This window comes from Capsicum annuum, chromosome 10, assembly GCF_002878395.1.
Source record: "Capsicum annuum cultivar UCD-10X-F1 chromosome 10, UCD10Xv1.1, whole genome shotgun sequence".
Taxonomy (NCBI): domain Eukaryota; kingdom Viridiplantae; phylum Streptophyta; class Magnoliopsida; order Solanales; family Solanaceae; genus Capsicum; species Capsicum annuum.
The window spans coordinates 220,591,643-220,618,296 of NC_061120.1; the positions used below are offsets into that span (position 1 = coordinate 220,591,643).

At 36.5% G+C, this 26,654-nt stretch overlaps 3 protein-coding genes across 3 annotated transcripts; 1 reads left to right on the forward strand and 2 right to left on the reverse strand.

The window, feature by feature from the left end:
• The first annotated feature begins 1,439 nt into the window (after positions 1-1,439).
• On the forward strand, positions 1,440-6,647 carry LOC107843996. The gene is made up of 4 exons (XM_016688454.2): positions 1,440-1,889; positions 3,806-4,418; positions 4,632-4,908; positions 6,383-6,647. The coding sequence occupies exons 1-4, from the start codon at positions 1,802-1,804 to the stop codon at positions 6,434-6,436; spliced, it is 1,032 nt and encodes a 343-aa protein (XP_016543940.1). The 5' UTR covers positions 1,440-1,801; the 3' UTR covers positions 6,437-6,647.
• A 3,822-nt stretch (positions 6,648-10,469) lies between these two features.
• On the reverse strand, positions 10,470-12,489 carry LOC107843997 (transcription factor MYBC1). The gene has a single exon (XM_016688455.2). It carries the CDS (start codon positions 11,661-11,663, stop codon positions 10,791-10,793), a length of 873 nt encoding a protein of 290 aa, XP_016543941.1. The 5' UTR covers positions 11,664-12,489; the 3' UTR covers positions 10,470-10,790.
• Positions 12,490-14,139: 1,650 nt separating this feature from the next.
• On the reverse strand, positions 14,140-26,219 carry LOC107843998 (calmodulin-interacting protein 111). The gene is given in 12 exon segments (XM_016688456.2): positions 14,140-14,654; positions 15,557-15,745; positions 16,019-16,209; positions 16,313-16,393; positions 17,033-17,459; positions 17,921-18,372; positions 19,136-19,343; positions 20,514-20,718; positions 21,605-21,882; positions 21,884-22,432; positions 23,784-23,939; positions 25,637-26,219. Coding segments are annotated over 11 exon segments (2,985 nt in total). The 5' UTR covers positions 25,931-26,219; the 3' UTR covers positions 14,140-14,654; positions 15,557-15,601.
• Positions 26,220-26,654: the final 435 nt, after the last annotated feature.

Sequence of the window (26,654 nt, forward strand, 5' to 3'; positions counted from 1 at the left end):
AAAAAATATATAAAAATAATATGTTTATTGGATTATTTTTTAAAAAAAAATTACAATTTCTTACGTGGCAATGACATGACGCTGATATGGCACTGATTTGGCAATTACGTGGGGCGCGTGCACTTCACTCTCCGTATTGAGAGTGGTATATTTTTTTAAGGTGGAAAAAAATTCACTTGAAAGTTATTAAGGGATAAATAATTGTCTGATTAGTTTAGGGTCTAAAGTAAATTTTGGCTAAAAATTTAGAAGTGTTTCGATGTATTATCTCTAAATAAATGTTTACATAAACTTATACTGTATATGGCTTGTGCACTCCATCATATCAGCTTTGATGACCTTTAGAGAGGTGAAGGAGATACAAAGAAGTTCAAACATTCTCTAAACTATGGATGCTATTAGCAAATGAAGCGGACCCTAAAGTAAAAGTTGTTGTCATGTGAACATTAAATTATTGGTTCAAGCTGTGGAAATATTCTCTTACAAAATTACAGGATAAGACTACGTTCAACAAGGGCAGAGTCAGCTTATGTATACATGGTTAAAATTCTTTTTATGTATACATAGTAGATGTTGAACCTCATTTGATTATTTATTTTTATTTTGATCTCCTTTAATGAAGATTGTGACTCCGCCACTAACGTTCCATAGACCTTTGTAGTCTTATTCTTTCTCAAACCCCGAGCATAGACAACGAAAAGAATCACATATGAATCCGGTAAAAAAATGGTCAAGTTATAAGCCCATGCATGGATAGGGCTTATTGGGCCATAGAACTTTGAAAATTTCTTCATATATTTCTGTACTATAAACGGTGGTTTTATGTCATGATTTGCATATGTATCAAGGCTAAAAATATGTATCACAAAAATTAAAATTCAAAATATCTTGTAATTTAACAAAATTATGATAAAAAGTATTATAACTCATTAAAAGTTCAAAATTTATGTAAGTTACTCTAAAAATCAAAACCTTAAAATTGACTTTATGTTAGTAAAATTATATTAGCTGGTTCCTATGCTTGCCCCCCACCCCCACCCCCCACCCCCAACCCTTCAAACATCCGATAGGCGGAATGTATTGACTCAGTTGATTCAAATTCTGTTATTAACTCGACTGATCCACATTTGCATAGGCTCCAAACTATTAGCCGACTAACTCATCGAAAGTCCACTATGAAACTTTAACATTCCTTCTCAAAACAACTCTATTCTTAAGATTTTGACTCAATTGACTCAACTAATATAATTTTACCTCATAAAAAATCCATCATAAAAATCTTAAAACACTTTCTATCACTACAACTTTCTAAATTTAGCGATAAAATTCGAAACTCTAGAAATAAATATGACTTACCCTACATACTTTAATTATTTATATAATTTTTTACAACAAAAAAGAAGCTTATATTTCTTTTCACCTCAATTTTCCCCCATACACACACAAGTAATCGGAAACCAAATATAGATAATTTTTAGCCAAATTGGCTATATTCCTATGTACTACTAATAATAAAACCTTTTTTTTTTTTTTTCACATTCCAATAATATTTTTTACTTTTTGGGGGAAAAAGACAAAACCCAATCCCTATTGAATACAATGAGACCCTTTTTCTTCTTTCTTCTTTAGGGGGATAAGAAGGCAATAGGGTTTTCTCTTCGCAATTTCTCTCTTTGGATAGAGAAAGTCTCTTCTTCTTCTCCCTTTCTGGGGTTGAAGAAAAAAAAATTTTAAAAAAAGAAAAAAAATTAACGAAAACCCTTTTGTATTCCAAATTTTTGGGACATATATACCCCTCTTAATGGATTCGGGTTCATGTGCAGCTTATTTGACAATGGTGGATCCATTCTTGGTTGAAGCTCTTCAAAACCCACGTCATCGTTTGACAAGTAAGTTTTTTTTTGGCATTAATTTTGGTGTAATTTGATTAGGGTTTGATTATGGGGGTTTTGGGGCTTTGTTGAATTTAGGTTTGTTTTTTGTTTTTTGATGATTTGGGGTTGTTTTGAATGTTGGGAATTTTGGTGGGTTGTTGGTAGATCTGAATTTAATGATATTTAATTGAGCTTCTTGGTGTGTAATTGATGCTTGTATTAGTAATTTGATTGGGTTTTACAAGTTGAATTTAGTTTTAGATGAGCTGAATATTGTGTTAATGGAAATTGAGATTCTTGGCGTGTGTGTTAGTAATTTGATTGGGCTGTAGAAGTTGAATTTAGTTGAAGATGAAATGAATATTCTGTTAATGTGAATTGAGGTTCTTGGTGTGCCTCTGTGTGTGTATAATTGATGTGTGTTAGTGATTTGTTGGGTTGTAGAAGTTGAATTTAGTTTAAGATGAGCTGAATTATTATGTTAATTTATGTTGTTGGGAGATTGGACGATTAGGACCCCAGTGCGAAGGTGTGAGAGTTGGATATGAATGGTTTTAGGAGAGTTAGAGGTAGAATGAAGAATTATTGGCTGAGATGATTAGATTGGGCATGGCACAATTTCAGCTTACGGAGGACGTGACCTTAGATACAAGGGTGTAGAGGACATAGGTTGGGGTTGAAGGGTGTTCTAGAAGTTGAATATAGCTGTAGATAAGCTAAATACCCTGCTAATTTATGATGTTGGGATACTGTTAGGGCCCAAATGCGTAGGTGTGAGAGGTTGGTTGACGATGTATGGTTTTAGGAGAGGTAGAGGTAGACTGAATAAGTATTAGGTGAGGTGATTAGACATGACATGACAGTGTTTCAGCTTACTTAGGACATGACCTTAGATAGGAGGGTGTGGAGGACATAAATTGGGGTAGAAGGGTGTTTTAGAGGTTGAATATAGATAAGCTAAATACCCTGTTAATTTATGATGTTGGCATATTGGGTGATTAGGGCCCAAATGCATAGGTGTGAGAGGTTGGTTGACGATGAATGGTTTTAGGAGAGGTAGAGGTAGACTGAATAAGTATTGGGTGAGGTGATTAGACATGACATGACGGAGTTGTGGAGGACACATAATAGTGTGGACGGGTAGTAGGTGAGATTTGCTATGGATGGTTTTAGGAGAGGTAGAGGTAGACCAAAGAAGTACGGGGTGAGATGATTGGATTGGACATGGCGTAATTTCAACTTACCGAGGACATGACCTTTAGATAGGAGAGTGTGATGGACACGACCTTAGATCTGAATTGTTTGTAATTAATCCGTGTTATTAATTTGATTGGGTTCTAGAAGTTTAATTTAGTTGTAGATGAGCAAATATCGTGTTAATTTATGATGTTGGGAGAATGGATGATTATTTTTCTTTATGTTAATATTATGTGTGGAGTTGTAAGTTGCATAAACAGTTAATTTGCATGTGGTTTGCGTCCTTGCTAATCTGATAGGAAGGATGTGTTGTCTTGATTTAGTTATAGCACTTGAGAGAGCTGTGTTATGTATGTTGATTAATATTATTGGTGGAGATGTATGTTGCACAAGCATTACTGTTTGGGGGTCATTGAGCTTCATGGTGTGTAATTATATATGCTGATTATTTATCTGTGCGAACACTAACATGGTATTTATCATCGAAGTTAAAGATTTAATGCCTTGCTGATCTACTGAAAATTTGTTCTGTTGATTAAGAGATCTGTTATTTAGTTTATCTTTGCTTACAGTACTAGTTATTGCACCCCAGTTCCTATTTTATTTGTAAATGTGGTTACTAGATTATAGTGCTCCAACATGCTCATTCTTTAATATCTGTGTTCTTTTTTTCAATAGAATAATTTTCTATAGTCAGAATATTTATGTCTGCTTTTTCCTTGCTGTTTGGCCAGTTCTACGAATGGAACTCGACATTCAGAAGTTCTTGCAAAACTCTGACATGCAACAGTTTGAGTTTCCACATTTTCCGACTTCCTACCTCCGGCTTGCAGCTCACCGTGTTGCTCAACACTATGGTTTGCAGACTACAGTTCAGGATAATGTTTTGGATGGTCAGGGGGCCAAAATCCTGGTGACAAGAAAGCCTGAAAGCAAATACCCTGCTGTGCGTTTATCGGACGTCCCACCTAAACAGTCTGACAATGACAAATACGAGAAGATGAAAATAGTAATACAACCAAGGCCGAGTAACACCTCCGCAAAAGATAGTGAATCGGGTGCAAAACGCAGTCAAGTAAGAACCGTCGAGGAGAGAAAAGAGGAGTATGACAGGGCACGTGCACGTATTTTTAATAGTCCTATTAACTCTGAGTCGAGAGATACGTTGGTTCGTGTTACTTCTGACCTCAAGAACACCATAGATGAGAATGAATGTTCAAGTAGGTTACTCTTGGATATGGAGAAAAGCCTCAGCATCAGAGAAGGTGGTACTTCTTCCCGAGTTGCCATCTTCAGGGACAGGGAGAAAGAACTGAGTGATCCTGATTACGACCGAAATTATGTTAGGTAAGTTATTTGCTTCTACAACCATTTTGGTATTATATATCTGTATATTCTACAATGCCCTCAACTCAATTACCTTACCATCTTTCAAACTAACGTTATATGTGTATTTTGGCAAAAAGTTCCTTACCTTTCCATTCTCTTCTTTGTTCTGCAATAATTTAGAACTTGAAATAGTGTCTGAAGATGGTACAATTGTCTTTCAAACTGATGCAGATACGTTAAGAGTGTCCCATCAGGTCAGTGCTTTAGCGTGCCACCTTTTGATGTGCAGAAGTTTCAGCCTCCATATGTGCATTACGATCCTGGTTTTGCTCAGTTGAGTCAGCTGCCCAATGGTCAAGCTTCACCAAACTACAGGAACCCTGTTCTTGGCCCGTATCATGCCATGGGATTTAATCAGACCTCCAATGATGGAGTATTCATGCAGTGGCCAACTCAGAGCATGATTTATGCACATTCGTATGATCAAGTTAGACATGCTTTCTTTCAGGTACTAATCAGCTTCATGTCCTTTAGATACTAGTTTCCTTCTTGAGTTGAATCAGCAATCATTATGACTAAATATATCAGGGCATTGTGCTATAAAGCACCAACCATTTTGTTATATGATTCCTTTAGGAGCTTTTTAATAAACGAGTATTGGCCAAATAATTTTTTAACTGAGCACCAATGATACACTTACATCAAATTATATGATTTAGAGTTTTCACGTATGTGAGAACTCTGATTTGGAAGCTAAAGTAATTAGAAATTTCAATCTTCTGTTTTCATATTAGGATGTTGCATATGAACTGAGTGCCATATAGAAGCGTTCTCCAGGGACTTGTTTCTATGTTATGGCATTAATATGAGATCTATCAATGGCCAGTTACCTATATATGTCTTACCACAAGCTCTATGTTTGGAGCACTGGACTGTACGAATAATAATGTGGGGCTAGTCTGTTAATTATGCAGTTGTACTATTAGCTCCCAGTGGGCAGTGTCTTACTACTCGAAGGTTCTAAGATAGCCTCAAAATCTTGCAATTTTGATAGCATTAAAATCTTGCAATTTTGTGTTCTCTTCCTGGCTATGCATTTTGACTAACTATATTCCAATTGATATACCTATTAGGAGAAATAACCGATGTTATCTTTCTTGGCAAATATTATCGGGGCATGCTGAGGTCTTTCATATTGTTGTGCTACTTAGGCCAAGGGTTCATTTGGAAACATCCTCTCTACCTTAAGGTTGCGTAAACATTACCCTTACCAGCTCCCACTTGTGGGATTACATCGAGTTTGTGGTTGGTGGTATGCCGAGGTCTCCTTTTTTGCCCTCAACCTTGCCATTGGCAGAAATTGTCACTTGTCCAAAAATAGGACAACTATTTTAGTAAACGACTCTTTTTATTTCACTTGCAAGCTGATGGACCTTTAGATCGTGTGAAATTCCTTTGGAGCAAACTGGAAATCTTGTGAGAAATCTAGACCATGGTCTAAAATTTTTTGAATAACTGCAAATGTTAGATGACACCTAAGGTGGAGAAATATACGAGCAAATATTAGATCCGAGTCTAACCTTATCCCTAAGGGTAGTTTGTTAGGTATATTTAATAACTTCAAGAAATGGGGACCTAAAAAAGGGGCATTTGCATAAATCAGTCCACTGTTGGCGGTGCACGCCTGCCCCATCTGTTCATGTTGTCGATCTTTGTTTTATTTATCAAGTCTTTTACTATTATCTTTAGAACTGGTGTGATCTCTTAACAACATGCAACTTAAGGGTCAATACTTATCCACACCGGGTGGTTACTTACGCCAAACTAATTCAATTTGACAATCATGATCAGGATTAAGTAAAGTAATAGTTGTGTATATTCAACACACGTCATACATTCATTATTTTGGTGTAGACACCCGGTGTGGATAAGTTTTCACCCAACTTACGTTACTGATGCAGTCCCGCTTTGTTTTGTTGCAGCCTGCTTTCTGTCAGCAACCGCTAAGCTTTGGTTACTCCCAGAACCACAGCTGATATTCAAGAAACGGTTCAGAGAATGTCTGTAATGGGGAATGTAATTTTTGCTCTCTCTTAGCACGTTATCCTCGTTTAGGTTAATTGTGATAGACTCTATTAAACTTGGTCCCCTTTTGTTTTCATTTTTTTGGAACTCAGTTCGAGTGGACGAATTAAGTAACTGACTTTGAGTCTCTATTGCAGTAATGCTACTTCATATTAACTACTATATGAATTTGCTATTATTGCTCCCTTAAATCATCATTATCAATTCTGTCTTGTATAACTTAATCTGAGGTCTATTAAGTTAATGTGTGAAACTGTGAATAACCTTGTGGCCGTCTTTACAAGGAGGGTCTTTTGTTGCATGTGTCAGATGACTTGTATACAAGTTAAATTATGCATCCCAGACACTCAAAATTGGAAAAAACGCATCGAGAGCTACTTAGTATCTTTACGAAGGAAAAAATGTATCTTTGTTGGATGTATTATGTGTATCGATAGATTCAAAATCGGAAAAAATACATCGGAGCTAATTATCTATCTTTACAAAAGAAAAAAATGTATCTTTGTTGAATGTATCGGGAGTTAATTATGTGTATAAAATATCAAGATTATCTGTGATTAAGCTTCAAACAATGCACTTTTTTTGTTTTTTAAAACACTAGTTGATATAGAAACTTTTTTGGATAGCAGTAATCTAAATGAATCTCTTCCCAATTGGCCAGACCAAATGGGAGAACCACTTGGGATAGAAATGGCAGCCTTGTCAATGAGAATGTCAAAAATGATCCAACTTCTTTTGACATTGTCTTAAACAAGTTGTGACAACGAAATACTAAAATAGCAATTTAATTACAATAAAGTTGATAATAGCTTTCAAATTATTCTTCTACTCCACCACACCCAACTATTAAAAAAAGAAAAAGGAAAGAAAGAAGAAAGATGAGGCACATGGATCCCTTGAGCTAATAAATAGTTGTTTATTACAACAACATACTGGTGAAATTTCATGAGTGAGGTTTGAAGTACGTAGATATTACACTACTTCGGGTAGGTAGAGAAGCTGAAAAACATCGGCTCAAGTGCAAAAAAATCCAGGTACAGCAGAATAGGTAATAGTGAAGAAAATATGACGACTAACAAGGTAACGATAAAAAGTCTACTAGAAAGAAACACTGTTAGAGTTTGTGACTTAAATTCTATTGATCCGGCTCTGAAAAATTCGCGGCGCAACTCATGTTTGTTATTTTTTGTGGGGTCGGTGGTGGTAGCGTAGGGATCGGGATCTGTTTATTTTTGGGCTTGGGATTTATTTGTACGCACGTATTATATAAGTGCGTTTAGTGGGTTGTTTTTGGGTGAAAAATTACGTCATTGAGACTTTCGTCTCCTCCATTATACTCCTCTCCATTATAGTGAATTCCTCCGCCTTCACCCGTGGTTTTCCCTGTCAAGGGTTTCCATATAAGTTTGTGTCTTTTTCTTGTTTTTTTTTGCTTTGTGGTGTTGCTTATTCTGTTTGATCATAACAAACACGAATAACAATAAATAGTGTGATAATCGTAATATGATAGTAAACAACAAACTCTAATAGTTGTTTATTATTTTCTTTAATATTGGAATAATCTGAGTGTACCTCAACTATTCTATTGGACTAATAAATAGCTGTTTATTAATATATCCCTATGTAATTGTTAGTACAGATCTGGATATCACTTGATTTGCAAACCACGAGGGAAGCAAATCCATTTAGATCCATGCAAACTCCTTTGATTTTCTTACATTATAATAATTCCATAAATCAAAGAGGATTACATGATGAGGACTAAATGTTCAATAATGTGAAAATCAACTTGTATAATCTTTATAGATCATCAGATCTGTTTGGTAGATCATGAAATTTATATCAAGTTATATACTCAGATTTGTAAATAACTTCTACATTATCAACGCGATGTACATGTTATTCTAAACTTTGCAAAAAGGTTCAGATACACCCCTAAACTTTGTGAAAAGGGGTATATATGGCCAAAACTTGACAACAAGGGTGTATATGACCAAAAACTTGACAACATGGGTATATATGGCCCAGGACTTGAACGGCAAGGGCATTAGTGAGTTAAACTTTTAACGGAAGGTATATCTGAACATTTTTGCAAAGTGTAGGGGCATATTTGACCCTTTTCCCTTCTTAAAATCGTCATATCACACTTGATATGAAAAGTTACTTGTCATAATTAACGACAACAAGCGAGCATACTTTTAATCGTGGTGTCAGAGCCGTTTGTGCACATCTGGACTAATTCTACGGAATATGAATATGTGAGACCTCTTTTTTTTTTTGTCTATTATGAAGGAACAACTTTTTCCAAATATATCATGAATAAAAAAATATGGTACATATCATATATTCTCTCAATCAAAGCCCAACAAATATGACTGTTTTGTTTAGTTCAAAAGTGAGAGCATCTTCTTCTATATTATTTTTTTTTGGCATTATACTAAATGATGGTGATAAAGATGTTAATGTAAGACAAAATTTGAGTTGGCAATACCAAACAATGTTGAGCAAAACTCTTAAGTTTAGTTCCAATTATATGTAAACTGACTATGTACAGCTAGCATCACATGGTCATTGAGGAAATACTTTTAAATTACATATAGAGAAAAGAACAAGTACTATTAGTCCCCCTACCAAACAGTGTGTCAGCTAAGAGTAGTAACAATGAATTTGCTCAGATCAGTACAACAAATCTATGTTCCTCTGACTTTTTTCCAAAAATGCTGCCACACGCGTGTCGGAGGATCCAGTAATGCACTACTTTTCGAGGATCCGATATGCAGTTTGGCATTTTTGAAGAGTCCAAGCGACATAGCGCGACAGATAAGAGGAACTCCAGAAAGGCTATACATGATTGAGTAGTACACTCAAAAGGGCAGACCAGTGCACTAAAGATCCCGCTATGCATACGGTCCGGGGAAGGGCCCTACCACAAGGGTGTATTGTACGCAGCCTTACCTTGCATTTCTGCTAGAGGCTGTTTCCAAGGCTTGAACCTGTCACATGACAACAGCTTTACCAGTTACTCCAAGGCTCCCCTTCTTGGCATAGTAAATCTGCTAATGTAAGGACGAACTTACGTCCCAGTTCCAGAGTTAAGAACAGGAAGAAAAAGGAGCGAGGATTTTGACGAACATGAACAATGGGAAAAGCAAGAGACTGAGGTTTTCTTACACAGAAGGGGAAGGAGATGGGAAAAGAGCTAATACCATTATAAGAAAAATGTCTCCTGGGATATCGTAAACCATTAAAACTAGACATTTACAAGGCTGGTGTACTTGACGAGTTTACTACTACTACTTCAAGCAAGAAGGTGATGGTTTCTACCTATTTTGCGATCAATCCATTATCCCTAAAACAGCGGAGAACACACCTCGTGGCCTACCGAGACCAAGAAAGAACTTAAGAAAGTTGGAAGGTTAATAGGTTATCGATCTATTTGCAATTTGCAAATAATTAACACTTAAAACTAGAATTTAGCTGTCTTAAAAGACTGAAAACATATGATAGTAAATAAAGAACTATATAAAAACCGAAGATACAGCCAGCACCACATGGCCAGTGAGGAAATACTACAATTGTTTATTTTTAAGAAGAAAAGAAATCCCACAACACGGTATCAGCTAAAACTACAGATGATGAATTTGCTCAGATCAGTCTTAATAGCAATGACAATCAACTCTGCATCAATCCTAGTTAATCGAGTAGTTTAAAGTTATCATGTTTCGATCCTTCTTTTTCCGTCTCAGATGAGGAAGTCCACGAGGGCAAGTATGTTTTAAGAAGCAAAGAAAAAGGAGAGGGGATTTAGACAAACAGGAACAAGGGGAAAAGCAAGAGCCGGTGAAGTTAAGCATATAATAAACCATTGAAGACAGACTTTACAAGGCACGTGCACTAATGAAGACGGATTCTTAGCACGGTTGGCATTTCAGCGGGGGGAAATAATCTCATTCTCCCAAAAACAACAATGACAAAGTACCTCAGTGGCTTGTAAGGGCGCAATTAAACAAGTCAAACTCATCACAACGTAATTACAATCGTAGAATTCATCTAACTGAAACAGTTTCAGGACTGACACTAAGCATCAAATCCAAATTCTTATAAAAGGGGGATTCACAGTTCCACTAAGAGTTGAAGATCATACCAACAACTCCATATAGATATTAACACTAAAACACCACTAATCCAATAAAAAGGTACTAAAGCAAAGCTCAAATGTTATTCGACTTAAATTCTAGAATACATAGAAGTCAAATTAACAGGATTTGCAGGATGCTAAAAATCAACATTTACTCTGATATATAATCAATCTTCCCCTGTTGGAAACAGTGTAAGTACCTTCCTCCCATTCGCGGTGGTGGCTGAATCCACATCCTCCACATAAGATGACACCACAGGACTACCATTATGCACCGATGTTCCCATTCTCTGAACCTGCTGCTGTGATTGCCTAGACAAAAAAGGGTGCTCAAAATGTCCATTCGCCGGTGACCCAAATTGCCTATACTGCTGTTGAACTTGTGGATGGTGTCCAACAACCACTCCCATATGATGATGATGCTGCATAGGTGCCACTGGCACAAACGGCATAAAATGGTCAGAATTACCTCTCCCCGGGTGCAGAAAATGTGCCGGAACAGGTGAACTTGCAAACAAATTGTCCATTGCTGGATCAACACCTGCTCCTGATAAAGACTGAGCATTACTCCCACCACTTCCACTGTTCGAAAGACCTTGCATACGTTTCAAATAAAGCCTATACTTCTGTAAATGACTAGCAACATTTTCGCGCGTTAATCCATCTACACTCATCAGTTGCATTATAGTCTTTGGGACAGCATTCTTGATCCCCAAATGAGCAACTGCATCCACAAACCTCTTATGTAGTTGTGGTGTCCACACAAGACGCGGCCTTTTTAACGTCCTTGCTGGTTCATCTCCACCTCCTGTCCCATTCAGTTCAGCAGACTCAAATTCAGCTGATGAATTTGGCTGAGAAGATGGAACAAGAGGAGTCTGCTGCTGTTTACTTTGAGGATTTGGACTAGTGGGGTTTGGAATATCAAAAGCTATGGCAAGATCCGGAGTTATAAGGGTTTGTGATAAAGGCATTAACTCTTCTGGTTTAGGCAATTCTTCTTCCCATTTAGCAAACCAATTTGAATCTTCTTCCCTCATCTTCCTTATCCTTCTTGAAATCGAGGAGATTACAAGGTGAGGAATCAAACTCTCACCACTCACACAACAACAAGGTGAAATTTCGCGTAGCCAAGATAGATAGCCTAGCCAACCAACTGAGCTACTGAAATTCCCCGATCCTCATCTTATCCTTCTTGAAAATTGGGATAATGGGTAACAACCAAGAGGATTACAAGGTGAGGAATCGAACCCTCACCAACAACACAAAACTCCAGACTCCCAACCAACTAACCAACTGAGCTACTAAGATTCCCGATCCTCATCATCCTTCTTGAAAACCCAAAATCTTGAATTTTTTTCCCACCAAGATCTCACCTTTATGACAACAACAACTCCAACTTACTCAACAGTACTTGTACAAGAATCATATCAACTTACATAACAAATTACTACAACAAACTACTCAAACTAGCTCAAACATTAACCATCATCAAAAGTACAAAACAAAAACAAGAAAACAAAAAGACCCCTCCTTTTATGGGAACTTAAAGATTGACAAAAGAATCTAAAACCAGGTGAAAAACAGATATAAAGAGTGTGTATGAAGATATGGAGTCAGAAAAAGACAAGTGTACAAATTGTAAAGATGAGATTTTTTTTTCTCTTAGATGTGTGTTTGTTTGTCTTTATCACCCTTAGTGAAGAATCTCGATTTATGGGTGTTGATGGAAAGAGGGAGAAAATGAGTTTTACTTGGGATTTCTTTTTGCAAATTGTGGGAATTTTTAGGTGTATGGAAGAGTTTTTTGTGGAGGGGTGTTCGAGGTGGATCTTGTATCTTTTCAGCTTTTTATTAGGGAAAAAAAGCATAATAACATACCCCAATTATGGCAAAATTATTAGCTCCAAGGGAGTCTTAAAGTAACTGATAAAATCATGGTTATGAGATCGGAAAATTACGAGTTTAAGTCGTAAAAATAGTCTCTTATCCTTAAAATCCGATCTAAAATTTTAGTGTACCTAACTATTTTTTTTTAAGCGAAACTGTTATAACCTCAGAACTGTTTTTAAGTGGAATAAATGCTATCTTAAAAATTGGACAATCAAAAATCTAGCAATAGAATGTTGTCCACATGCTGCCACATATATATATATATATATATTTTATTTGAGATTAAAAAATATGAAAAAATAATCCAAGGTACTGAAAATGAGAAGTAAAAGGAAGTAAAGAAAAGGAAGAATAAAAGGTACAATTGTTAAAGGTAATTCTTTTTTACTTTTTAGATTGCTGAAGGGTAATAATAGCAAAGAAAATATGTGTAACTGATTAATTTTGCTAAAATTGAGGTGATTTTTTTACTTCTTTTGTCTTTATATTATGTTACTGTTGAAGATGCTTTTCATATGATTTTTTATGAAGATTTATTAGGAGCCATGTGGATGTTAAGCTAGGTGGGGCCACAGGATAGCTAGTAGGGGGGGAGATTGTGATGGAAAAAAATATAAATTATACACTTACAAGTCACAATAGTGTTTAAACCAACATGGTTTGTGTTAATCACTTACTTATGATAAGTTAATTAACACTAATACTATTTATTTTAAGTAAAAAGGAAGCCTTGGAATAACTAGCAAAGTTATTGTCATATAATCAGAAGATCACGAGTTTAAGCTGTAGCAACCGTCACCCCAAATGTGAAATGAAGCTGCGTACAACAGACTTTTATGATCTAGTTATTCCTCGAACTCTGAATGTAGCAGAAGCTTTAATGTGTCTGGACAGTTGCTTTTACTATTTAGTTAAGTACTAAATCTCAATGTTTTTTTAAGTTATCATCTAAATCTGATGACAACTTTATAATGGTTGTAACATCAACTGAATGGATGAGGTGGCTATGGAAAGGTGCATTTACAGCTCTAAGTCAAAGGTCACAAAGATTCTCTTTTAGAAAAATACTCTTTGGTACATTGTCACACAAACATAGATGAGGTTGTACAGATATTATGATTGGATAGAGGAAATATAAAAATTATGAAGTGGAAAGAGAGAAACACTTCCCCCCCAAAATAATATTAATATTAAAATATGAAAGAAGGACAGAGAGAGAAAGAACAAGATGAAGTCCAATGAAAGGAAAGGGAAGTGGAAACATGACCCCATTTTGAAGTATTTATGTACTTATAATATGCTCTATTGCATATTGAATGTGCAATAATTTCCATACAAAGATAATCTACTATTCTGAAAATTCATATAGCAATAGCAAAATTATTTGATATTAGAGGTGATCTTTCCTCCATCTGTCCTAATCTTGATGGAAAAAGCTATCTAGTATATGATATTTATTGATGGTAAAAGGCGACAAGTATCTTATGAAGTGCAAATTGACTCAAACACCACGATAATCAATAAAAAAATAGACTAGCAGTTATATTGGACTATCCACTAGTGAAAACAACACCAATCAAGAATTGCTAATTTGGCATGAATATAAAGGATGAGAAAGGTCTATTCAATCAGAAAGTTGATGTATAGCCACTGTGGTTTTATATAGTAGCTTACAAGTAATATTTCTGCATAATGCAAAAAATATCATGAACTAAAACATATCATCCATAGTGCAGTTTTCTGGAGGAAACAAACACCAGTAAGTATACATAGTGGAGCTTCCTTGCTATGTTCTTAATACCACACCATCATAAAAAACATTTCATGTGTATCGAAAACCTTGATTGCAAACAATGCATCGACGATCAGTAGGAAATCTCAATTTGTGGAGCATTAATCCAGTGAATAGCTGTTACTCACTATACTGCACAGACCGATTGTTGATGGCATCAGATAGTTGACGTTGACATATAGAAATGTTCGTTCTGGCTCCGCTAATGAAAGCTCCCACGAGCAAAAGTTCACGCGCTCACCATATGGAATAGACTTTTCCTTGATGCATTCAACTGCATATATGTTTTTGCAGTAGATTTCTGGATTAACATGGGAGATATGTAAATTATGGCATCAACATGTACCTGTGCAAAGAAGACTCAGATGTTAAAAACCGTAATCAAGAAGCATCATAATTGATTAAACGTCTTGCTTCAAGGGTGAAAAGCTTATGTCCGTGACTACTTTCATGAAAAGACACATGAATCTCCTAAATAAGTTGAATAAGGAAGATCCCTCGGTACTCGTACAATCAGATATCCCCAAGAAAGCAATAGGGGTAAGAATGCTACTAAACTAGAATGTACACATACCATACTTAAAACATCTTAACACATCCATTAAAACAGCTTCTTCTCAATATCCATGTGTACTGAATTTAAGACTAGAAAACTCTCATTGTCACATCAAAACGTCCCCAACATTCCTCAGGAGAGCCATGCAACATTTACGGCAAGCAAAAAGAAGAGTCTAGTAGTTTGATTATTGAAGCACCTTTCAACAACCAGCTTTTGCCAATCAATCTTTCACAATCTAATACTTAGGTGACAATAAGAAAAGTAGAAAACTATACGATTTAGTGAAGACTTTGTATCAAAAGTCAAAAGGGCTAGTACTTAAATCAGGTCACTTCTACCACTTAGATTTTGCCTCACTAATTTATGCTTGAACCATATAGTTTTCAACACACACAAAATTGCGAAGCATCTTTTGGTGAAAAACATTCACATTTAGCAGTTAATAGAGAATGCTAATCTTATAAACTATATCCATCTGCAGTTTGATGGATATTGCACAGTTATATAAGAAAACGTTTAACATGAATAATAGGTGTAAGCTAAGTAGGTAATACAAAGGAAAATTCAATATAAGGCCAAGCAACGAGCTATGAATAGCTATTATTATTCAACCAGAGCCGTTTAATGAACAAAATAGCAGTGTGATATTACTAAACCAAGGGAAAGGAGGACAATGGATGAGAATATACCAGCAGGCAATTTGACTTGATCTGTGTTAGCAATCATTGATGACACTAATCATCTTTCACAGGGTCTGAGTGCACAAGCCTCTGAAACCTATTTGATAACTCCTGGTACGAATGAACATCAGATGGAGGCACTTGCTTTATGGCGGTCTTCAGATGTTCCATTGTTATTTCAGCGGCATCAAGGCTTTCCTGATACCAAAAAGGTTAGGCTAGAAAAATATGCATACAGAGAAGGAGAGGATATGTATAGATACATAGCCCTTCCGTAAAAAAAAAAGGCAGCCTGGTGCACTAAAGCTCCCGCTATGCATGGGGTTCGAAGAAGGGCCGAACTACAAGGGTTTATTGTACCCAGCCTTATCCCACATTTCCACTGCTTGAACCCGTGACATCCTGGTCACGTAGCCACATTCCTTATATTAAAAAGAATAGATATACAACCACATTAAAGAGTGAACTTACTTCGATAGCTGCAATAGCTGCTTCACGACATATCAGCGATATGTCAGCACCAGTACAGCTGCTGGTTAGCCGAGCTAGCTCTTCAATGCACATGTCAGAACTGCATGGCATCTTCTTCAAATGTATGTGGAATATTGCCTCCCTGTCTTTTTCATCTGGAGGTCCAACGTACAGCAATCGATCAAAACGTCCTAACAAAAATAGCATTATCTTTAAGGAGCACTAGCAGATCTCAAGCAAGGAATGGGTAGTAGCAACAAAATTCAACATAAAAGGAGGAATAACCGATTTCACCTGGTCTTAGAAGAGCAGGGTCAATCTTGTCTGGCCGATTTGTTGCAGCAATAACAGTGACATTAACTCTCTGGTGTAAACCTTCAACAACAAAAAATTGTAAATTAAGCCAATCAGAATCTTCGACAATTTAAAGATTCCTCATACATAAAGAAACTGAGACAATTTTGAACTGCTTTGCCACATTAGGATCCTAGTTCTACAAATTAAAATAAACCCTAGATTATGGGTAGTCCCAAGAATTTTATTAAAGGACTCATAATCTTTAGTCAAGTAAAAGGAAACCATATAATGAGATGTCACCTTTCCCTTCCCCAAGCAACCCGTCAGTATCTCAGATTCACTGTGGAGAGAAGCATCTCATGTTCTGTGCCCTTAGGAATGATTTAAAACAACAAAAGTTCAAGAAACTACTCTGGACAGCAACGTCACTCTACAACCAAATCACTCTTGTAGCCGCTGCACTACATCCCTCCTCCCATTATTAACAAAACATCCTTAATCACCTGCTTCTTAACCGAGCAGAACAAACCGAATCCCCACCCCTAGCTTTGACAGAACGGCCATTGAGTTTCATTTTAAGAATATGCTTAGTCAAATGGCATGAACTAACTTGCTCGCCTAAAAAAAATACAATTGGAGTATAATGATCACTAGTGTTCTTCAATAGACTTCAAATGCAGAAACAGCTGAGAAGCCCTTTAAGTGTGGAAAACTCACCATCTAATTCAATAAGAAGTTGACTCATGACCCGATCAGCCACAGAAACCCCATCACTTTCTTTGCCACGTACAACAGCAAGGCCATCTATTTCATCAAAAAATATAATTGAAGGAGAATTCGCCCTAGCCTTTGCAAATAGTGTCCTGACAGCTTTTTCTGATTCACCCACCCATTTGCTGTAAAGCTCAGGGCCCTTCACTGCAAGAAAGTTCAACCCCGCTTCAGAAGCAACTGCACGAGCTAACAGTGTTTTGCTGCATCCTGGAGGACCAAACATCAAAACTCCAGTAGGAGGACGAGTCCCAATGCGCTTGAAAGCCTCCTGGTGTTTCTGAGGCCATTGAACAGCTTCTATGAGTTGCATCTTAACCTCCCTCTGCCCTCCAACATCATCCCAGTTTACCTTTGGAACCTCAAGAATAACCTGATATTAAGAGGAAAGATTCAGTTCAGTGCAGATTGCAATTCTAGATGTCTAAGCAAATGGTCCTTATGCAAATCTGTTGGAATAATAGGGACCAGGAACTTCAAATGAAAAAGAAAGTAAAGGTGATTTGATTCGCTAAGTATTTACAGATAAACTCCATTTACAGGATGCAGGCATACATGATCAACCTTACATCATAACCCAGCTGCACTAAATCAACCAAAGGCCTGTTAAAAACTTGACCCTTCGCAAAAAATGACTCAATGCAATTTGTTGGGGTCAGTTACCAAAACTGCAAGGACATTGGTTAAACACCAAAAAAGAAATAGCCCATTTTCCGAAACTTATAATCTTACAAATATCTGAATGCGACCAGCGCATCAATGTAGACAACACAGCCAAACTAAATTTCCAACAATGTTTAACAACAAAAAAACTATAAACAAGGTAAAACATACCTCTCTCATGGCACTTGGCCTTATTTTCATTCTAGCCCTTTCAAAATCTTTATAAGTGATCCTAAGAGTGTCTATTTGTTCCATGCCAGTAAAGTTTCTTGGAATATCTGATGAAACACATGCTTCTGAAATAGATGAAGATGCCCCCTCGAAATCACTGTTAGAAGAAAGGTCGTCATTGTCTTGTAAGAAATGGGTATCATTCTTGCCAAGGCATGTATCATATGTTGGCATTGAAGGTTTATAATGAGTATTTCCAATGCATGTTTTGGACTCAACGTGTTCACGAAGACAATTCAAAGCTGCTTCATTGCACAAAGCAGCTAGATCAGCGCCCACGAAACCATGTGTAGCTGTTGCAAGGTCTTGAACATTCTTGTCAGAAAGAGCATGTTCCATTTCACCAAGTACTGAATGTAGTATTTCATACCGTTGTCTGGCAGATGGTATGCCTAAACATATTTTTCAATGATGAGAAAGGTCATATATCACATCAAAAGCAAGATAGCAAAAAAAAAAGGAAGTTGAGTTCAAGTTTGGAGCACATGACATTAGTCAAAGATCCCGAGAAATGGCCAATGCCAAACAGCACTGCTGATTTTTTGAGAAGCTGGATCAGGGCAGGTTCAGACAGAAGAAAGATAACGCTGTGGAACACTACACCAGCTTTTATCTGGTGGACAGCTTGGAAAGATAGGAACTTGAGATGCTTTGAAGATAAGACCAATAACATCCAGAATATAAAGGCCAACATCATTTTTTTGTTTTTCTTTTGGTGTAGAATGGAACTTGCAAATGGATCAGAATCAGTCTTAGAGCTCCTACAATCCCTATAGATTTAGATAGGGAACTTTTGTCTTCATACTTTTGGCACAATGTACATAATTCCATATCACATCTTTAGTGCTGTTTATGAATACAAACTTACCATTTCGAAAAAAAGGGGTGGGGTGGGGGTGGGGGGTGTATTACGACCTTGGTATTAGCACTTCTAGACTTATGGGTTTGATAGTTCAATGTCTAGCCCATTTTTCGAGGGTCTATAGGTAACAGCTTCTCTACCCAACAAAGGTACGCTAAGGTCTCTACATCCTACCCTCGCTTGACCACACTTGTGGGATTACTCTAGGTATGTTATTTTTGTTGGTGTAACATCTAGTCCTTTGTGCAAATGATAAAGTCCCATAACAATATTTGATAAGATTTTGTGGCTACCTATTTCAATTTCCCTGTCAAGCCTCCCAGGTCGTCTAAGAGCTGGTTCAACACTGTCAGGTCGATTGGTTGCAGCAATAACAAGTACTCCATCAGCTCTTCTTATTCCATCCATCAAGTTTAACAGTGTAGCTACCATTCTTTGAGAAAGCTCTTCACCTACATCTTTACGAGCAGGCGCAATGGCATCCAACTCATCAATGAAGACCTGCAAATGAAAAAGGCTCTGGGTTATTAAAAGTTAATCAACTGACATTTGAAAAAAGAAAGCCTATATATAGCCACAACCATCACCCAAGGTTTAATTATAGCAAAGATACAGAAATCAAATTGACTTTTATCCTGCCGAAGAAAACTAAGGTTAGTTAACTACAGTTGGTGTGAATCTGATAGGGCTAAACACGCTAGGCTATGCCAATATTCAGACATGGTTATCCATTTCTCCATCTGCGCATTTTAGTATCTCAGGCACAAATAGTTACTTCCATCAGCTCCTACCTTCTGTACTCAAGTCCAATACCCACACTCATCAGACATCATAGAGCAAGTGTCCAAGAATAAGATAATGGTGTCCTATGTGGACACCGTAGTACGAATCTGACACATCAACATTCAACTATCAGCGTATATTCGGCATATCTTGAAAGATTTAGAATTACAACCATATCATATGACATGGGTACATCAATGAGAACTAAAAATCTTTTCTTATAACTCACACATGGTTGGTATCCACAATGTTACTTTAAGAAAACTATTCTCCAATTTGCTTTAACCTCGTCAAAAAGAATGTTGCTTTAGGAAAACCAAAAAGTTATTTCTATGAAGAAAAAAAGTTCATTCAAACAAAAGAGAGTAAACTTTGATATTATGTACAGAGCTTAAAAGATAAGACTTCCATAATTTATCAGTGAGAGATAATCTAGAGTAGCAAGTCCATGAACTACCCTAATGCAACACAATTTATAGAAAGAACATCCTAAGAAACTATTTGTGGATCAGGACTAAAACATAGTGTACCGAAAGGAACCATCAAACTTTTAAATGGACTTCTAATAGTTCCCAATACTTCTTTTCTTTTCTTTTATTTGTTGGAGCAGTAAAAAAGGTAATTTTCATTGAAATCAGCCCTAAATTGGTGCTGTAATATTTTACTAGTTTCCCATCATTCATACATGTCAAAAAGATTCTATCCTTGAGATCACAAAAATTGATATCTCATTGTCTTCCTTCTACAGAAGTTCTATATTCCATTTTGTTGCCATTACACGTCAAGATTTAACAGTGGAATTTTCAGCTATTTTGTGACATTTGAACACAAGCAAGTTTACTATTGAAACAAATCACATCTAACTGGATTAAAAGTGAGAGAGCAAACCACAGCAGGAGCTGCTCGACTCGCTGACTCAAACACCTCGTGCAATGCTCGTTCGCTTTCACCATAATATTGACTAATTACTTCAGGCCCATTGACAGAGAATAGGTTTACACCAGCTTCATGAGCACATAATCGCGCCAAAGCAGTCTTTCCAGTTCCAGGTGGGCCATGAAGAAGTACTCCCTTGGTAGGACGTAAACCCATGCTGAAATATTGACAGCTGACATTAGCATGTGATAATACCAATTTTCCTAGAGAACAAACTACTCCGCCGCAAAAGCGGGAAGGAAAAGAGGAAAGCTGCTTATTCAATTTCTGGCAGGACTTGGGAAAAATATATTTGTGCTATTATCAATGTGCCGTAACAAAGGTAAATGCCACAGCAACTATATATCAAGGCTGAATAAATGATTAGCAGAACGCCTCATACAAAGATTCTCCAAAAAATAACGGCAGTAAGCATTTGGCATACTGCACAAACAAAAATTTAAAAACCATTATTGTAAAAAGGAGAATATTTCAGTGATAAAATGTCGCGAGAAATCTTAACCACTTTCTAATAGGTAAAATTGCATATATATATATATATATATATATATATATATATATATATATATATAGAGAGAGAGAGAGAGAGAGAGAGAGAGAGGTTAGGTTAGGTTCCGAGTCCAAAGGGCATTATAACACAAGAAAGGAGCACTGGTGCAAGGTGGTTGAAGGGCGATTAAGATAAGGGTGGCTAACAAAGACAGCAGTGGTTGAAGCACAGATATTGACTACTGCAAGATGTTTTGATAAAATATCAATACTGTAACTATAACTGATGCCCATAAAGATCTATTTGTTTCTCTTTAATGTGTAACGTTTGCAAGATAGAATGGGGCAAACAGATCTTTAAAATAAGCTTATCCATTACTTTGTCTGATTGAAACAACGTAGTAAAAATTGCTAGCCTTCATAACCAACTTCTCATACCCAGAAAGCAAGCAGATCCCTGGAGTCCACATATTTTTATAGATAATTTTTCCATACTAACCAAAGTTATATGATTTAGAAAAGAACATGATATTTACATTAGAAAGAGAGGTTACCTAGCCATTGTACCCTTAACCACTGATGATATTATTATGTCCATTAGAACAGCAAATTCTTCAGAAAGACCACCCAATTTTGGGTAGTCAACTCCATCCTTACTGTTGATATTTCTATGTTCAAGCTCTGATGGTGATAACCTTCTTATTGGAGTTTCAGTTTCAATATCCACAGGTAAATGTAGAATTACTTTTGTTTTGTGATCTACGGAGAAAACAACATTACCATATTCTCCCAAACTTTGTTGAGGAGAAGCAGCTGTAACCTGAAAAAAAAAACAGCCTTGAAAGCAGCGGGACAATCACAAGATTTCCAGAGAGTAAAATGCGAGAACACAACCACAAAGCTGTACAGGTTTGTATAAGTTTCTTTGAATGGTCATCCACCAAAATTTCGCTGATGTTGAATATGTTGCTAGATGCGCCACCTACACCAGAAAAAATGGACACTGATTCTTGATCCTTGGGTGTATTGATCTCCCTGGTGCTAGGAGAATTAAGTCTAGAACGAGAGTGTAATGGAGTCCGAGGAGATGAAACTGACGTAGTATCAGCTCGACCATTTCTTGTTTCAGTAGTTGCATATTGAGAGGATATGAAGTTGTTCGTCGGTGATATTCCATTACGAGATACAAGTGACAAAGATAGTTCCTCGCAGTTACTAACCAAAAGGGAACTAACTCTACCATTGGATGATTGATTGCTTCCACTTGCAATGCTCCTTATGGTAGGATCACGAATCGGGTGAACAAAAATGATCCTGCCCGGTGCAGGATAACCCATACTCCACGCGAGGCTTGAAGATAATCGTGCTCCATTCTTTAAAACCTGCAAAGAGATCAAAATCTCAAGTCAATGCAAAATTCAACCATTTGGTAAGAATGCAATAGAATCTCTTTTCAACATGCTTTTGTCAAAAGAGTGTTTAAAATAATAAGATTCAACGAATATTATAAGCCAACATCAGGGCCAGAAAGTAGCAAATTTCACAACTTCTAAGTAAGAAAAGTTCAGGACGAACCATTAAATGATACAAAGTTCCTAATAGTACACCTTAAGACTCCCATAGAGAAATGCCCCAGCAAAGATTAATCTGACACTTCGACAACTTACAGACAGACATCAGGCAACTTGTAAAAGCAAATAGAACAACTAAGAGACTAGATGATGATTGTCCTATGATCCTGTGATACAACAACCAAATTCTAGGAGATACAAAACTATTGAGGATTCCAAATGCAGGAAGAACTTCTAGACATAATACTCAGCATTTGAAGATGCCAACAACATTTCTAGAACTAGTTTTTCTTCTTCTTTTTTTCTTTTTGGTTATAACTACATTTCTACTCGCTTCTCCCAGTTGAAAGAAACCGAGCCCCTTCTGAATTTCATCAAGTAATCTATAAGCATAACAAATTGTCTATGATGTTGCCACTTCTCCTACACTAAAATATCAGATTTTACCATAACATTTATATTCAAAGGAGAAACTGCACATTCAGTTTTGATGTTTAAAAGGTATTAGTGAATTCCTCTAGCTCTCACGGCAAGTTATCTCCAGTTGTATCACTACAGTATGGCAAGGGCAGCCCGGTGCATTAAGCTCCTGCTAGGAGCGGGGAAGATCCCGCCATCCATTATCACAAGGACAATCAATCATTTTTTACTCAACAGGTGCAAGGAACAAAGTGTCGTTGACACGATCTCAATTTAAGTGGGAGCTTCCTTTATTTGAATGTATCCACATACTCCTTCCAACACGTCTCACCGCCACATGGTATTAGAGAAGATAGAGATCTTGCATTCAAGTCTCACCGCCACCCACTATCAAAAGAAAATTTTCACATGATTCGCTCATGGAAAAACAATCAGGCCCATACGTCAGGATGTACGTTGAAGAGGTAGAGGTTCCAGACCACGATTCTGTTTCACAAATATATGACACACTGAAGGCATCATGATCCAATTTGACCAGCAGATCAATCAATAATATGCTAGATAAAATCTAACTATTTCATGAAGCCTAATAGTCTATCGGGAATCTCGCTCTGTTTTCATCTCAGGTTCAGGAAAAAAATCAATATTTTATATCCAGGTTTATACCCTTATTTTTCAAATTAAGTAACAGGAATTGAACAGCAGAGAAAAATGAAGACAAAACAAATATTTGCATCCAAACCTTACAAGATGGGAAAACAGTTGCAACAGCAAAAAAGTTTCCTGCTTCATGAGCTGCATTTTCTGTATACTCAAGTCCAAAATGCCTTGTACACTCATCAGACAATGAGCTAAGCGGGAAGTTACTTTCATATTTCTTCAAAGGAGCAAGGGATACCTGTTAACATTAAAAAGTAACATATAAGCAAACCCTGAAATCAATAGGGAAACCTGTTAACATTAAAAAGTAACATAAAATCAAACTCTGAAATCAATAGGAAGGTTGAAAATATAATAAGGAAGCTATGACATGTCGGCAATTACATACTATAGCTTATGTTGCATATGTGTAAAGCCCTAGAAAGCACATTGCCTCGGCAAACACCCCCTTCCTAAATCACAAACCAGCTCAAAAGATTTTAGTGTTTTCTTAATATTTATCAATGATGCACACTCCGAATTTTTTACGTGATGTTTTTTCTCGCTATTCAATAACTATCTGGAAGAAAGATCCATATTCAAAGCTGCTTCATCAGCAAAATTGAGTTTGGATCTCGATGATGCGTTTGTCGCCCACTTAGGCTCATGATCCTCAATAGGATAATTTCCTTGGGAGACATGAAAGAGAATATAAATGCAGTTTCTTTTAATTGTTCTCATGAATATATCCTTTAGCTGAAAGAGGCTCATGCTAAGTTCTAATTCGAGCTCAAGTCATAAATGAAGGAAAATCATAAACACAAATTAGTTACAAACAAAATAAGTGTATTCACCAAATTCAGGCACAAGCAGAATTCATCTCACATTAAGGATGCTGTTAGCGAGACGTACATGTAGTTTTGTACATCAAATTTATACATCAACTGATCAAAGAGAAAAGGAAACAACTTAATGTAAATCAAAAGTACAGGCGAAAAAAGCAAACGCTATTCTCAACATTCAAAAGACATTAATGTGTGTGTGCATTGCATTTGCATTGGACAACCACCGCCACCACACACACGTAGGTATAATTTTTTTCCAAAAGAACCACATCAAACGCCTGAAATAACTACAATAAACAACAAAATACACACACAGACATAATCTACTGTATGTTTAAGGCATAAAAAATCAGCCCTAATAAACAGCTACTCCTAATAAACAACTAGTAAACAATGGTGGAGCAACCCCTTCATCGGGGAACTACACTGTATAGCTAGGCAAAAATTCTCATTTATGTATATATATACTCTCTGCGTTTCAATTTGTTTGCCTGGTTTTCTTAGCTTGGAGATAAAGAAAATAAGCAAGAGTTCTGAATCTTGTGGTCTCAAACTAACGATACATGTATGTTTAAGGCATAACAACCGCATCACCCTTAATAAACAGCTACCCCTAATAAACAACTAGTAAAAAATGGCGAAGCCATCTCTTCATCCGGAAATTACACTGTTTAGCTGGGCAAAAATTCTCATTTATGTATAATTATACTCTTTGCGTTTCAATTTGTTTTGCCTGGTTTTCTTGGCCCGGAGTTTAAGAAAATAAGCCGAACTTTTGAATCTTGTGGTCTCAAACTAACGATACATAGAATGTTCCAAAATGCCTTTTAGTTTTATGATTTTCAACATGCCAAGTGGAAAGTTGGAACTAACGAGTTGCCAAAAAAAGAAGAAAAGAGACATTTTTTTTCAAACAGACTAAAATGTTGACTCCCCTTGACTTCTTCGTGGATTAATTCCTTTATATTTTGACACCCCCTTAGCTCCACCACTCCACCATTGCTAGTAAATAATGAATCTTTTTTTTTTTTATAACCGCGTTGTCCAGGCAGTTAAATGTATCTTTTTGAATTAAAACAATAGAAATAAACGAAAAAAAAAATGAATTTACCGATACAATAGAGCCAGGAGTAATAGAAAAGGCAAGCATGGAAGATTCGGAAACCCAAATCTTACACCCTTTAGTATCAACACTCTCCACAGGATCCTCAGTAATTCTACCAATAAAACTTGTCCTAGCAATCAAAGTTGGGAACTTTCTAGAAGCTTCTTCAATACAACACCTAAGCTCTTCTTCATTATCTGATGAAGAACTCAATATGGTTGATGAAATTGATGAATTATCACTAAGTTCTGATTGTGAAATCCTTGTTGCTGACTTCTGATTCTTCTTCTTTGAAGGCATTTTTTTTTTCTCAAAATTGAATTGATTAATATGTTCTAACCTTGGCAGACAGAGTTAACTAATATCTGCTGCTGTTGATGGGAGGTGTCAGGTGCGCAAAATCTGGCTCGAACAGTACAGTTAATAAAAAAAAATTGGGATTTTTTTACAAAACAGTTTGTGGATTGAATGGAATTTTTGCTGTGTAGCTGCTGCTATGGCTATTTAAACCCTTTTGCAGAGGTTTAAGGATTTGGGAGGAAGAAAGGGTAAATTGCTATTTCAGTCCCTGGATTTTTAGGAATTGTTCTTTTATCCTCAAAGCCTTTTATTTTACAAATGGGTTGCGAGTATATGTACTATGCTTAAAAAAAAAAAATTAAAATTTCGTGTCAAGTCAAATACATTATATATAAAATGAGATGGGAGTAAACCGTTGTTTGCAAAACAAAGTTATGAACTTTTTACTGTTTTAGCTTCAAAATCTTATAACAACATTCTGGTGATTGTTATAACAACGAGCTAGTTTTGGTTGACGAGTCCTTGCGACGGGGTCAACCGCTAAGCTAGAGGTTTGGAGAACAGATTCTAACGTCGGAAGGATTTAAGTTGAGTATGACCGCGCCAAAATACTTGAGTGTAAGTTCAGTGACGTAACGCCGGGAGGCTGGTTTGAAAGTGAGGCTTGATGCTAAGTAATTCATGAGAGATGAAATTTTAAGTATCTAAGGTATGGGTGTCAAAC

Excerpts from the sequence above, each read along its gene's own strand:
- LOC107843997 (XM_016688455.2), bottom strand. The coding sequence starts at position 11,663 with ATGAGGGAAGAAGATTCAAATTGGTTTGCTAAATGGGAAGAAGAATTG.
- LOC107843996 (XM_016688454.2), top strand. The coding sequence starts at position 1,802 with ATGGATTCGGGTTCATGTGCAGCTTATTTGACAATGGTGGATCCATTC. Across the intron at positions 1,890-3,805 it reads CCCACGTCATCGTTTGACAA|TTCTACGAATGGAACTCGAC; the intron begins GTAAGTTTTTTT and ends CTGTTTGGCCAG. Across the intron at positions 4,419-4,631 it reads TACGACCGAAATTATGTTAG|ATACGTTAAGAGTGTCCCAT; the intron begins GTAAGTTATTTG and ends AAACTGATGCAG.